This window comes from Bidens hawaiensis, unplaced genomic scaffold (assembly GCF_021521415.1).
Source record: "Bidens hawaiensis isolate Kalapana, Puna unplaced genomic scaffold, B.hawaiensis_p1.1 tig00001269_1, whole genome shotgun sequence".
Classification (NCBI taxonomy): domain Eukaryota; kingdom Viridiplantae; phylum Streptophyta; class Magnoliopsida; order Asterales; family Asteraceae; genus Bidens; species Bidens hawaiensis.
Window position 1 is genome coordinate 3,240,900 of NW_027491072.1, and position 13,577 is coordinate 3,254,476.

The 13,577-nt window shown below is 37.2% G+C and overlaps 1 protein-coding gene across 1 annotated transcript; it reads right to left on the reverse strand.

The window, feature by feature from the left end:
* Positions 1–1,579: 1,579 nt before the first annotated feature.
* LOC143569831 (uncharacterized) lies at positions 1,580–3,902 on the reverse strand. The gene is made up of 8 exons (XM_077055647.1): positions 3,672–3,902; positions 3,496–3,566; positions 3,107–3,387; positions 2,787–3,002; positions 2,712–2,742; positions 2,409–2,614; positions 2,016–2,273; positions 1,580–1,692 (listed from the first exon to the last, which is right to left on the reverse strand). Exons 1-8 carry the CDS (start codon positions 3,900–3,902, stop codon positions 1,580–1,582), a joined length of 1,407 nt encoding a protein of 468 aa, XP_076911762.1.
* Between the last annotated feature and the right edge of the window lie 9,675 nt (positions 3,903–13,577).

A 13,577-nucleotide genomic window follows, 5' to 3' on the forward strand; every position in this document is an offset into this window, starting at 1 on the left:
CCTGATGTATTTAACTCTTTTCCCCATAATAATCTCAACTTTGGTAATCAAATTTATTACCATCTGAACCGTTTCATCCTTTAACTTCATGAAATATACCCAAGAGTATCGAGAGAAATCATCAAATTTATTACCAACATCTTGCTTTTCCAAGCCACAAGTGACTCCCCAAGGAAAACACAAAAACCTGTTACAGACCGTCGAGTATCTAGGCACTTAGCCCAGTCCAAATCAGAGTACCCGGAGATGTTAAAAGATGCCCCCTTTTTGAATAAAACTCCCAAACTAGGAGCTTTCTTTTAAGTATCTTAACAATCTTAAAGCAATTTATAAATAAGCATTGGACGGTTTATGCATATATTGACTTACGAACTGAACAGCATAGCTAATATCAGGTCTGTATGGGATAGGTATATTAATTTCCCAATTAATTTTTGATACCCAGTAATATTTGTTAAAAAAGACTTATCTTTATCACACATGTTCATGACAACGTAATTTTGTTCTATAGGAGTGTTAGCCGGTTTGCATGCACTCATGCCATACTCAGTTAACAACTCCATACAATATTTTCTTTGAGACAAACAAATTCCTTGGTCTGACTTAACAACTTCAATACCCAAAAAAACATTTAAGTAGACCCAAATCTTTAATCAAAAAATTCATTTTTAACATGTGTTTAACTTCATCAATAGCAGTAGCATCGTTTCCAGTCACTACAATATCATCAACATAAACAAGTAAAATAACAATCACAGATTTTTCAGACTTAATAAACAAAGAATAGTCACACATAGACTGGATAAATCCCATTTTTAACAGAGCAGAAACAAGTTTAGCATTCCACATCCATGGTGCTTGCTTTAAGCCGTATAAAGACTTAACAAGTTTACACACACGAGTATCATCTTTTGAGAAATATCCATCAAGTAATTGCATATAGACATCTTCATGTAATTCACCATACAAAAAAGCATTGTTGACATCTAATTGAAACAAAGACCAATTATTTTCAACAGCCAAGCTTATAACACACCTAACAATAACCATTTTAACAACCGGAGAGAATGTCTCATCAAAGTCAACTCCTTCTCTCTGGTTGTAACCCTTAGCTACTAAACAGGCCTTATATCGATCAATTTCACCATTGGATTTATATTTTATTTTATAAACTCATTTACAACCTATAGCTTTTTTGTCATTAGGCAACTCAACAAGTTCCCAAGTGTTATTTGTATAAAGGGCATTCATTTCATCATTCATGGCATTACCCAATTAGAATCCTTTGAGGCTTCATAGTAACTTCTAGGCTCAACTATTTTGTTGAGACTAGACACAAAAGAAAATTTCTCAACAGATAAATTAGAGTAATTAACCACTTTTTCAAAACCATATTTTACTTTTCCTTCAACAACTAAATCACTAAGTTTTTTTAGGTAAAGCAGAACTCCTAAAAGATTTTTTAAGAGGAGGTTGAATAGGAATACCCTCAGAAGAGCTGACATTCTCACTTTCAACTCTATGTGGATCTACCTCACTAGTGCCATCTCTAGAGCTACCAAATTATGAAACATTAGTTTCATCTGAAGCCCCTGGAGTTGCTACTAGGCTGCTGATCTTCACTAGAGTGATCAATGTGCACCCCCACATCATCATCAGGATTTACATCATTTAAGGAACTTTTGGAAGCATCTTCATCGTACAAATCAAAAAAATTTAAATTGTTTACATACGAGGATTCATGATTTTCAAAAAATTTTCGAGAGTCATCACTTTTAAAAGGAAAAATATTTTCATAAAACTTCACATCTCTTGAAAAAATAACTTTTTTATTATCTAAACTCCACAACTTATAGCCCTTTTTTTATTAGAATAACCTATGAAAACACATTTCTCGGACCTACTATCAAACTTATTATGACCATTTAAAATAGTACTAAAACATAAGCAACCAAAGTTCCTTAAATGTAACACCGAGGGTTTAAAACCAAAAAGACACTCATAGGGGGCTTTACCTTCTAACACAGAGGATGGTGTCCTGTTAATAAGATATGCAGCAGTTAGAACACATTCAAACCAAAAAGTTAGGGGTACATTCCCTTGAAACAAAAGTGATCTAGCAACATTTAGTAAATGCCTATGTTGTCTCTCAACACCATTTTGTTGTGTAGTATATGTACACGAGGTATGATGAATCACACCCTTATCTCTAAAAAAAGTCTGAACTTGACTATTAACAAATTCAGATCCATTATCACTTCTGATAATCTTAACTGTTTTATCAAACTGAGTTTTTAACAAATTGAAAAATGTCTCAATATTAAAGAAAACTTCATCTTTATTTTTCATTAAAAAAATCCAAACAGCTCTTGTATAGTCATCAACAATAGTTAGAAAAAATCTATAACCTTCCTTACTTTTAACTCTATAAGGACCCCATACATCCACATGTATAAGATCACCTAAATGTTTAGACTGATGATCGCTCAAAGGAAAAGGATCTCTGTGTTGTTTAGCCATGTGACAAGTTTCACAAAGATAATCATTTTTCTGAAAATTAAACTTCAGATTAGTTTGTAAGACATTTAGAACATTATCAGAAGGATGCCCTAACCTAGTATGCCACATATTTAAAGTATCAAAATTACTTAAGCACACCTTAAAAGAACTAGACCCATCACCACAAAAATAGAGACCATCAACTTGATTACCAGTCACCAGGATGCTCCTTGTGAGTAAATCCTAAAGATAACAATTATTTTCATCAAAGATAACTTTAATCTTACTATCCTTAGCAAGCTTATGAACAGACAATAAAGTCACATGATACTCAGGAACCACAAGCACGTCGGTTAAAATAACAATTTCACTCAACTTTATACTACTAATTTTAGACACGGTCGCATTTGAACCATTAGGATGTTTAACAGTTACATTAAATTTAGACACATCTACTTGATCAAACACATTTTTATCAGAGTTTACCATGTGTTGGTTGGTACCTGAGTCAACAATCCATCCAAAGTTACATAGGGATGGAAAGTACTAGCAAAACAGAAAACTCCAGCACTGAAACTACTAGCAGAAAAGGAACCAAGAGGTTTACCTCCTACATGAGGACCAGAAGTTCCTTCTCCAGTTTTCTCATTTAACAGGTTTAACAATTTGGACACCTGATCAGGAGTAAGAAAAGTCCCAGAACTACAACCTGATGGATCAGACTTATGTTGAACAGCATTATTAGACACAACAGGTTTATTAGATTGATTATGAGGTTGACCCCCTCTGGTTCTTGGTCCTTGGGGGTATCCAACAATTTCAAAACATCTTTCAACAGTGTGCCCAACCTTATTGCAATGAGTGCACTTAAGGTTAGGGTTAGGCCCCCTGTTGAATTTCTTTTTTGAATCATAAGAATGATTAGTTTTAGAAAAGAAACCCATATTTTGGGTTTGATTTTTTGAAGTCCCACTAGAATTTCTATGAGACTCCTACCTAGACACAATTGAGAAAGTAGTTTTAATGGTGGGTAAAGGATCTTTAGTTAACAAGGAAGTTCTAACAGACTGATAAATATCATCAAGACCCATCAAAAATTACATAAGTTTTATCAGATGATTAAAGTCATTGAATTTTCCAGAAGCATTGCAACTACAAGAAGGCAATTGAACCATAGCATCAAACTGTTTCCACATAGTATTAAGCCTCTGATAATAATCTGAAACTGTACTACCATTTTGATTAACAGAATTTATCTTTTGATATAAACTAAACACGGCTGACCCGTCCACCTTATCATATGTTTCTGTTAATTCTTCCCACACATCAAAAGCAAATTTAGAAAACACTTGTCTTAAATACAACTCATTAGAAACAAAATTAAGAATCCATGAAAGGACCATCGAATTACACCTGTCTCATTGTTTAGCAAGAATCTCATTATTAGTTGATCTTTCACAAGATTTATCGATAAAGCCAATTTTATTTTTAACTTGTAAAGCAAGAAGCATAGCATTTGCCCAAACCGTGTAATTCTCTGTTCCTTTCAACTTAATATTTATCACAGTTAAGGTGCTAGAATCACTCGCATGAAGATGCAATGGATCACTACCATCTAATTTACTAATTTTCGTAATACTAGAACTACTAGAATCACTCATTTACCAACCAAGAATAAGAATAAAAAACAGATAATCGAGTATTAACTCACGGCACAAAGTAACAGATAAATTGGACTGACTACCCTAGCAGCATCAAGGCCTCTTCCCAACAAAAAGTAAAAGATATGAAACGATCTCACCAGGATTTTAAGAACTCACCAATATTGAAGAAAAAATAGCAAATAACCTTCCTTTGAATAATAGCAACACAGCAAGCCCCAATCTTCTTTGACCCGAAGAAAAATTACGGTTTCTCGATAAGAACCCTACAACTCAGTTTCTGGCAGCAACAAAGAGGAACGTCTGATTACTAAGGACAGGAGAGACGCAGCGGAAGATAAATCACCAGACTTGTACCCCACTGATTCCAATCGGAGACACCACCATAAAGGCGGAGATCAATTATTGCAAAGAGACCAGGGTCGTCTTCATCAGGTAACCAACTGATACAGATCAATTAATTGGCTCTAATACCATGTCAAGAACATAAACCAATTTCTTCTTATTGCTTTCAAATAGATTCAAGAACTATAAAACTAGACTGCTTGTTCTTTGCAAGTACAAGAAGATTAAAAAACAATAGCTATAGAATGTAATAATCAAAACAATTGAGAGAGTAGAAACAGATTTGATCGAATAGAAGCCGTATATATCAGAGAAAGGGCTTTATGTTTTCAGCTTTTCACTGCTGTCAAGAACCCTAGTATTATATCATAAGAGAATGCGGCCACCGACACCAAGAAGCTTCCTCTCCAAGCTAAGCCCAATAAGAAAAGGAGTCCAGTAGAGACCAACAACCAAAAACGTATTACAGGCCCATAAGCAATATACTCATCATCCACATATTAAAAGAAACAATATATTAGAAAAGGTATAAAAGTATAAACCAAACATAAAACTGAAAAATATTAGGTTATTTTAACATTGATGCTAATACCTGTCATTTTTCAGCTCAAGGTAAGTCTTCATTCTTTTCTTCAGGCTCATCAGAATGTCGACAGCCACAAGGCAACCAATGTAATCTGATGTTTGCATGTTAGGTTAGTATGTAGATTTCAGTGATATCAACAGTAACCGTTGTTCGTTATTAACATGACAGTGTGATAGTATTTTGGAAGAAATAAGTAAATGTATTTGTGTGATTTGAAGTACCTGTTAATAGGTCTTTCTTGTCTGTACGGGTTATCAGCTCTTCATATGGGAGGAAGTTGAAGTGAGAGGATGGAAAAGTTCGACCGATAGGGAGAGGATGTAAAAGTTCGACTTTGTTTAATAATGTACGTTTGATGTAAATTTGCATTGAATTTTTAAAATGGTGTATCCAACATTTTACTAATGTGACTGTTATTGACTTGTTGTTTTGAGGAAAGATGATGATCATGCTTATGGTTTTAAGCTGTTTCTTTAGTTTTAATTTTGTTGTTTTGGGGTGTTTGGATGTGGGCTTGAACTGATTTTGCATTATGTTAATATCAAAAGTGAGAATTAGAGATGACCAGAGATACTGAGTAAACAAAGAAACCGAGAATTTGTTTGCACATAAACCCATAACAACACTCTTATGATTACGGCATTATCGTCTGCTACTGAAGATTGAACACTTAGTAAACGTGAATTAGGAAGGGAGCTTGCTCTGGATCTTTTTCGTGAAGGTTGACATTCGTTAGTATCTATATATGGCTAGAGGGTTGGTAACTTACAAACATTAAAACAACAACGATTTATAGCTACTAAATGTATACAACACAAATCCTTTCAACAAACAGTAGTCTTTGACTTAACTTTGTAAACAAATCCATTTTACAGTAGGTCTGTACTTTGGGCTAGGTAAAAGACATAGATAAAAAAAAATACAAGGATATTAATAAATAAGGAATTCGTAAGTTTGAGAAGTGTACCGTGAACAGAATGGAAATAGCCAACGTAAGTGAACACCTGTAAAAATTAAGTAATACATCAATATTTACCAACAGTAACCTTGCTGAGTATTTTAAACGTATTTCATAGAGCAGCTATAAGTTGGGATAATATGAGATTTTGATTCATATAATTTTGGGATAATGTTAACATGGTAGGCATGTGGGTAATAATATTTTGCCATTATTAAGTTATCTGGTCTGGTCTTCTAAACATCATGTGGTAGAAAATTGGTGCGATCCACTAATTAACTACAAACAGAAGTTAATACCCTGTCTTTTTTGTCAAATAATATGACACTAATAGAGACTACAGGCGCAGAGGATGTTTTAAATCTAAAAAACAGTTTGGTTTGAACCGATTCGGGTTGGTTAACAAAAATTATAAGTGGACCGGTTCTGAAGATACGGTTGCAATCGATGTCGAACCGGTTTCTATGTAATCCGGTTGAAACAGGACTGTATTCCAGCTGTGTTTCGGTATGGTTCGGTAAGCCGGTTTTTGTGGAGAAACCAAATGTTGACAACTACATAATATAAGACGGCAGTAGTAATTTTGATGACTAAATAATATAGACTTCATTAAATAATATTACACAAATAGAGACCATAGATGAACAGACCACTTTAAGTCTAAAAACCAATTTTGGTTGAAACCAGGACGTGTTGGTTGTCGAAACTTAGAAGCGGTGTGCTTCGGATGTTGACATTGTTGGATTTTATGGACGTTTCGGGTCAAGTCAACGTGACCGACCCGAACGTGACCCGGACAGAGTTACACCGGAGGTAACGAGATAAAGGCCTACTTAAAGGTTAATTAGGCCCGACACATAAAATAATTATATGGATATGATTGTGGACTAGGCTTTGTTAATTGGGCTCAAGCCCAAGTTGATTAATTGTTAAACCCTAAGTTGATTACCTATAAATACATATATATTATCTATTTTTGGTAACTTTTAACAATAACTAAAAAAAACCTAGTTGCCTTACATAATCCGGCGCCGAATTCCGGCAGCCCCGGTTTTCCGGCGAGACATTCCGGCCACCACACTTCAATCCCAGCCACCAACACTGTTCTCCGGTCACCATTACATACATCGCTGCTCCTTATTAGCTCCGGTGTACTCGAGATCTCATCTCTCGATTTTCCGGCGACCATTCCGGCAACCGAATAACCTTCTCCGGTCACATCTATCGCCGTACTTCGTGAGCTGCTGCTGTCTGAGGTTGTTAGCCACAATCCGACACCACCCGCTTCCTATACTCCGGCGAGTTCATTGGGATTCCAAGAATCCCGTTTTTCCGGCGAGTTTTATCCGGCGACCTTAAAATTGGTGCTAATAGCTGCTGATTGTTTCTCTTCTGTCCGTCGTCTTCTACAAGCTGTCAGATCTGAGCATTATCACTTGCTGCCGCCGCCATACGTCCTGCCGGAGCTCCGCCGCCGCCGCTAGCCGCCGCCGGAACTTCTTTGCTCTTTGATTGTGTCGATCTAGCGTGTCTCGTATACTCTCGGTGTCTTCCCGGTTCTCGTAACCGAGGTATATCGACAAACCTCCTATGGTTGATTATTATTTATCGTTTATTGTACTCGTACGCGTTTGTAATCGGATCCGGGTTCGGGTTTCGGTTCATGGTTCGTTTTAAATGTTTTATTCCGCTGCGTTTCTTTATTGTTTCGTTAATGAGCTTAATAATTAATATGGATTAATTATTATCGAAACGAAATATTAAATAAAACGGGTCAAATAGTTTATCCGTTTTTGTCTCGGACCACCGTTGAAACCCAACAGACATATGTTGACCGATAGCAGTTCTGGAGGAGAAAATCAAAAACCAGTTCCGAACCAACGCTGTCAGTCGGTTCGGAGCTGGGTCGTACTTAGTCCGTTGTTGTCAAATAATAGTACTAACGCAGATGAATGTGCAGTCCATTAATTAACTACAAACACAAATGAATACTGTCTTTTGGGTCAAATAATATTACACTAGTAGAGAGGACAGACGCACGCACTGCTGTAGTTGGGTTTAAAGTCGGCTCGAGTTGGCTAACAAAACTTAGAGCTGGAGTGGCTCAGAACCTACACTTTTAGTCACCTTCAAACTGGTGTCTATGTAATCGGAGTAAAACCGGTTCGTGGTTGAGCTGTTTCTCGGGTTGGTTCGGTACGCAGGTTTACTTGCCTAGCTGTAACAATTTTGCCGTTATTAACATTACTTACATACTAATGCTGATGATTAAATAATATAGACGGCGTCAAATAATATTACAGTAATAGAAACCATAGGTGCACAGACCGCTTTAATGTAAAAACCAATTTGGTTTGGAACTGGGTCAGCCTAAGTGGCATAGGTTAGAACCGGTTTATGGTACACTAACAGAGACCATAGCTGCACGGGCCACTTTAAATGTAAAAAGTAAGTTGGTTTGAGACCAGATGGGGTTGGTTGTCAAGACTTGAGGTCTTCCAGAGGTTGACATCTGTTGACTGAAAGCGGTTTTGGTTGAGGAAAGCACAAATCGATTACGAACCTATTCGGGTGGGGTCGGTAAAGAGGTTTACTTAACTACCTGTAACAAAAAGTTGACAACTTGCATTCTATCAAAAAAAAAAACATAGTACAAATTCTGTTGACCAAATATGTAGACAGCAGGTAGCCTGGGTTCCTGCTTAGTCCGTTTAAACACTAAAGCGGTGTACCTACCAACCTCTAATAGGAAGTTGAGAAGTTACATTCTAATTAAAAAAAAAGTACTAATTTTGGTGACTAAATGATATACACTGTAGGTCACTTAGGTTCGTACGTAGTCCGTTTAAAGTCGGTTCCGTTTCGGGTAGCTTGCTGGGTTGGTATGGTAAAGCTATTTAGTTACCTATCTCTAACAAAGATTTCTTAGAAAAACTCACCACTGATTTTAATGGGTGAATAATATGCACCGGATGAAAGCTAGGTTGCTACATAGTCCTTTTAAAACCGTCACGGTCTCGGGTCATTTCGGTAAAGCGGTTTACCTATCTTCCTGTAACAGGAGGTTGGAAACTTACATTCTGTCAAACAAAAGTGACTACTAATTTTGAGGAGTAATACACTGCAGGTAACCTAAAGCGTTAATTAAATGTAGAAGTCAATTTTGTTTGACACCGGGTCGGGTTGGGTAAGGAAATCACATATGTTGACCAATAGCAGTTGTGGGAAAGAAAATCGCAAACCGATAGCAGTTATAAGGAAGTCGGTCTACCTAGGATGTTGGCGTATGTTGACTGATAGCAGTTGCGGGGAAGCAAATCGCTAACCGGTTCCGAACATACGCCGTCAATCGGTTCCAAACCGGTTCGTACTTAGTCCGTTTAAAACCGTTTTGGTTTCAACTCGGTTTTCGAGTCGGTTCGATAGAGGGATTTACCAACCTGCGTCTAATAAAAAGTTGAGAGTTGACATTCTATCAATAAAACTTAGTACTAATTCTGGTGACTAAATAACATATGCTGCAGGTAACCTATATCGTCAGTAAAAAGTATGAGCATCTTCGTAAATAAAACATAAAACACAAAGCCTTCATATAATCGTAAAGCGTTGCTTCAACAAACAATCAACAATAAAGAAACAGAACAATTAGGGTTGGAAACACACGGACGCAGACATTTGGAGAAGTTGATTGGAGTGGCAAGGTAAAAACTAACAACTCAGATATACAGATGAAGTCGGAAGTCACCTGATGAAAGAAAGGATGGGAATTTTTTTTTGAAAGGGTGTGTATTACAAAAAAAAAATTAGGTTAACAGATAAGTAAAAAAAAAAAAGGTTTTTGGTGTATCCACTATTGAGAATCGCGGATTAGGAGGAAAATGAATTTGGATCTGCTATTGAGAATGATAGATCACCTGCAACCTATTGTCCGCTATTGAGAATAGCGGATTAGGATAACCCCGTTAACCTAGTTAAGAAACCAAACAACCAAACTAACCTCACTAACCTAACCAACCTAACTTTGGATTCTACCCCCTTATTATTATTGAACTGCAAACTTTGGATTCCTTCAAAGCTGCAAAGTGCCATTGATTCCCTCCTTAATGTACACTGCAACCTGCCCCCTTCACATTTAAAGACTGCCCCTTCACATGCAAGGCTGCCATGCAAAGGTTTTAATGGTGTCCACACAAACAAAATATTAAAGCTGGCAACTACCAATTCACATGCAACCTTTAAGACTCGTGAGCTGCCATGAATGCACCCTACAAGCTGCCATGAGCTCCTGACAAGATGACCCATGAGCTGTTTATGAAACCCTATTACGAAGAAGACGATGACCAAAAAAATTATTTTTCCTAAGCTGCCATGACCCGTGAGCGGATTAGGTTTTTTTTTTTAAATTAATTTTTCCTAATCCGCCATTCTAAATAGTGGATTAGGTTTTTTATAAAAAAATTATTTTTTCCTAATCCGTCATTGGTAATGACGGATTAAGTTTCTATAATTTTTTTATCCTAATCCGTCGTTGCTAATGGCGGATTAGGCTATTTTTGAAGACGGTAACATAATAATAATATTGTTAGTATACAGTATTTACATAGTATTATAAATCAGTGACACTAGTTGGTATATTATAAACATATGACTACTTGGTAATTCACCACCGACTAAAATGGATCCTAACATTGTATATGCTAGCAGTCCAACAAGAGTCATACCCAAGGAGTTATGTTACCTATGTCGTGCTCCTACTTACTACCATATGATTTGCATGACGTGGATCCTATATTGTGTAAGTGTTTATATATTTATGTTCTTGATACAATATTTCTTTTAATTGAGTAATTACATATCTGTTTTGTTAGTGTAAGTGTGATCTTCTTCGGCCTGAAGCAAAAGTACACCCCCCCCTCCTTTCACAACCCCCCTCACCGAAGTTAACTTTTGACCAATTGACTCCTAATTTGTTAGAAGACCCAGATTAACTGAAGAGTATTTATGAAAACGAAGGGAAAGAAGTTGAACCGGAGTACCAACATGACCCGTATCCTGGATAGCACTCATCGGATTCCGAGTGGTCAAATGACGATTGTCATTGGAAGTAATCTATGTTTTAATAAAGTTGTTATGTTTTTTTATGTGTTTTTAATAAAGTTGTTATGTGTTTTGTTATTTGTTTTTAATCAAGTTGTTTGTTTAATTCTAGTTTGCTTAATTATAGTTTGTTTAATTCTAACACTTTTAAATCTAGACTAATAACTCTTATAATTTACTTCAAGAAAATAAAAAACAAAAACAATAAATTACAATTTATAATAATCTACTATATTCTATATAAATACCACACACACCCACACTTCAACACTCAAACTCACAAACCTCATCCAACACTTTGAAGACTCTCACCCAACCCACACCCAAATTCAACCAAGAAAATGAATACGAACTTGTATCTCAACCCGGGTCCAAGGGATGAAAGTCTCTTATACCTAGAAGCCGAACACCGAGCCAGAAATTTGTTCCTCAATCCACTAGAGGGGGAGAGGTCTACAATGGAATTTAAACGTGGGGATGGTTCATTTTGGGAGCGAGTTATGGACGGTGACATTACTCTAACGGGTAGAGTTTTGAGGTTTATCCATTAATTTGGATTTGGGCAGTATCGTACGTTGTGGTTATAGGAGAGTTGACCGAGCGTTGATAGAAGCACTGGTTGAAAGGTGGCGGCCCGAAACGAACACATTTTACCTGCCATTTGGCGAGGCGACTGTCACCTTGGAGGATGTTAACATTCTATGGGGGTTGCCCATTGAGGGTGAGGCTTTAACTGGGTAAGAGGGTTCGTTTGATTACAACGAACGGAGGCAAATGTGCCTAACTTATTTGGGTTTTGATACACAACAATCTGCTTATAAAAATCAATTTTTAAAACTCAATACTATGCTAACATTTATATTAGATAACCTAATAACCGATGAATCTACTGATGCATAATGCATGCAGTGTGCCCGTTGTGTCTGCCTAATAGTGGCTACTAATAACATATTAGGAGATACAAATAATGGGTACGCGTCATTACATTTATTAACTCATTTGACTGACTTTGAAGTTAGTGGGCAACTGAGTTGGGGTGCTGCTGCCCTAGCGTCTTTGTATAGAGAACTATATAAGGGAACTAGATCACAAACAAAGGCAGTTGGCGGCCCAATGTCACTGCGACAAATATGGGCATGGACCCGGATTCGACCATTGAGACCCACAATTGTCGATCAACAAATCGATTGGAAAAATCCATATGGAGCAAGGTAATTACGTACCATTGTAATACTAATATAATTATTAATATTCTAGCACTTATTATTGTCATCCTGAAGGTGGGCGGAGCATACCATTAGTAACAGGGAGACTCCTTCATACGTGCTGAAAGCCCACCGGACAACACTACAAAATCTACGAGAGGCCGAAGTATTTTTTCCTTAACCATAAAAGTTTTTTAAGTAGATTGTAAATACTAAATATTAACTTTTTTTTATTTTAACAGTTTGATTGGATGCCTTATCGGGACGTGATGCATAGACTCCCGCAAATGTGTCTAACAAGCATAAACAGTTGGAGGTCACGATGTTTTCTAATTTATTGGAACGTCGTTGAATATCATTCGGTGGAAAGGGTGATGAGACAGTTTGGATTTCTTTAGGAGGTCCCTGACCCATTCCCTTTTTCACGTGAAGTGCTTCGGATACTCCGTAAGACAATACGGAAAGGGAGGTTGGGCACAGACTGGTTTGCATTTCATGCCGAGTATGTCGAAAATTGGAACCATAGACACGCAAATGTGGTGCAAGGTGCGCCGACCAACACGCCTACGGCACTCCATACTTACAATGACTGGTTCCATCGACATACTGTGTTATATATAAAGGACCCGAAGCACGTCCCTGGTGTTGTAGATACTGGATTCCATGATCACGGTGGAACAACAAGATACTTGGTTAGTATAATTATTAATGTAAAATTAAATTTAATAAATAAGTAATGCGAATGGGTTTTAATTATTTTTAGTTTTGTAGGTGGATGGATTAGGCTTCATTGGTCAAGAAGACATCAGAATTAGAACATGGACCCTGAACATTACTATGAAAATTTTGGAGGGGTCCAAGGCATGGCTTCTCAGCTAATTCAATCTGTTAATCATGTTGATCAGCCTTCATATATATAGACTAATCAACCGGATTTGAGACATAATAACACGCTTCCCCAACGTGCTCCGCGTGGTCGGGGGCGTCGTGGTCAACAAAGACCTCGGGTAAACCTCGTACATGATGATGATGAGGGGGAGGGTCCCTCAAATTTTGGAGGGCCCATAGCCAACTATGGGGAGGGTCCCTCAAATTTTGAAGGGCCTACAGCCAACTATGGGGAGGGTCCCTCAAATTTTGGAGGCCCTACTCCCAACTATGGGGAGGGTCCCTCAAATTTTGGAGGGGCAACACTAGATTGGCAAGCCGGTTATCGACCTTCGTTT

Coding starts and splice junctions, on each gene's coding strand:
- LOC143569831 (XM_077055647.1), bottom strand. CDS start 3,902: ATGGTCCTTTCATGGATTCTTAATTTTGTTTCTAATGAGTTGTATTTA. Junction 2,743..2,786: donor TCATAAGCTTGCTAAGGATA/GTAAGATTAAAG, acceptor TGTTATCTTTAG/GATTTACTCACAAGGAGCAT. Junction 1,693..2,015: donor ACCATCCTCTGTGTTAGAAG/GTAAAGCCCCCT, acceptor TGTACGATGAAG/ATGCTTCCAAAAGTTCCTTA.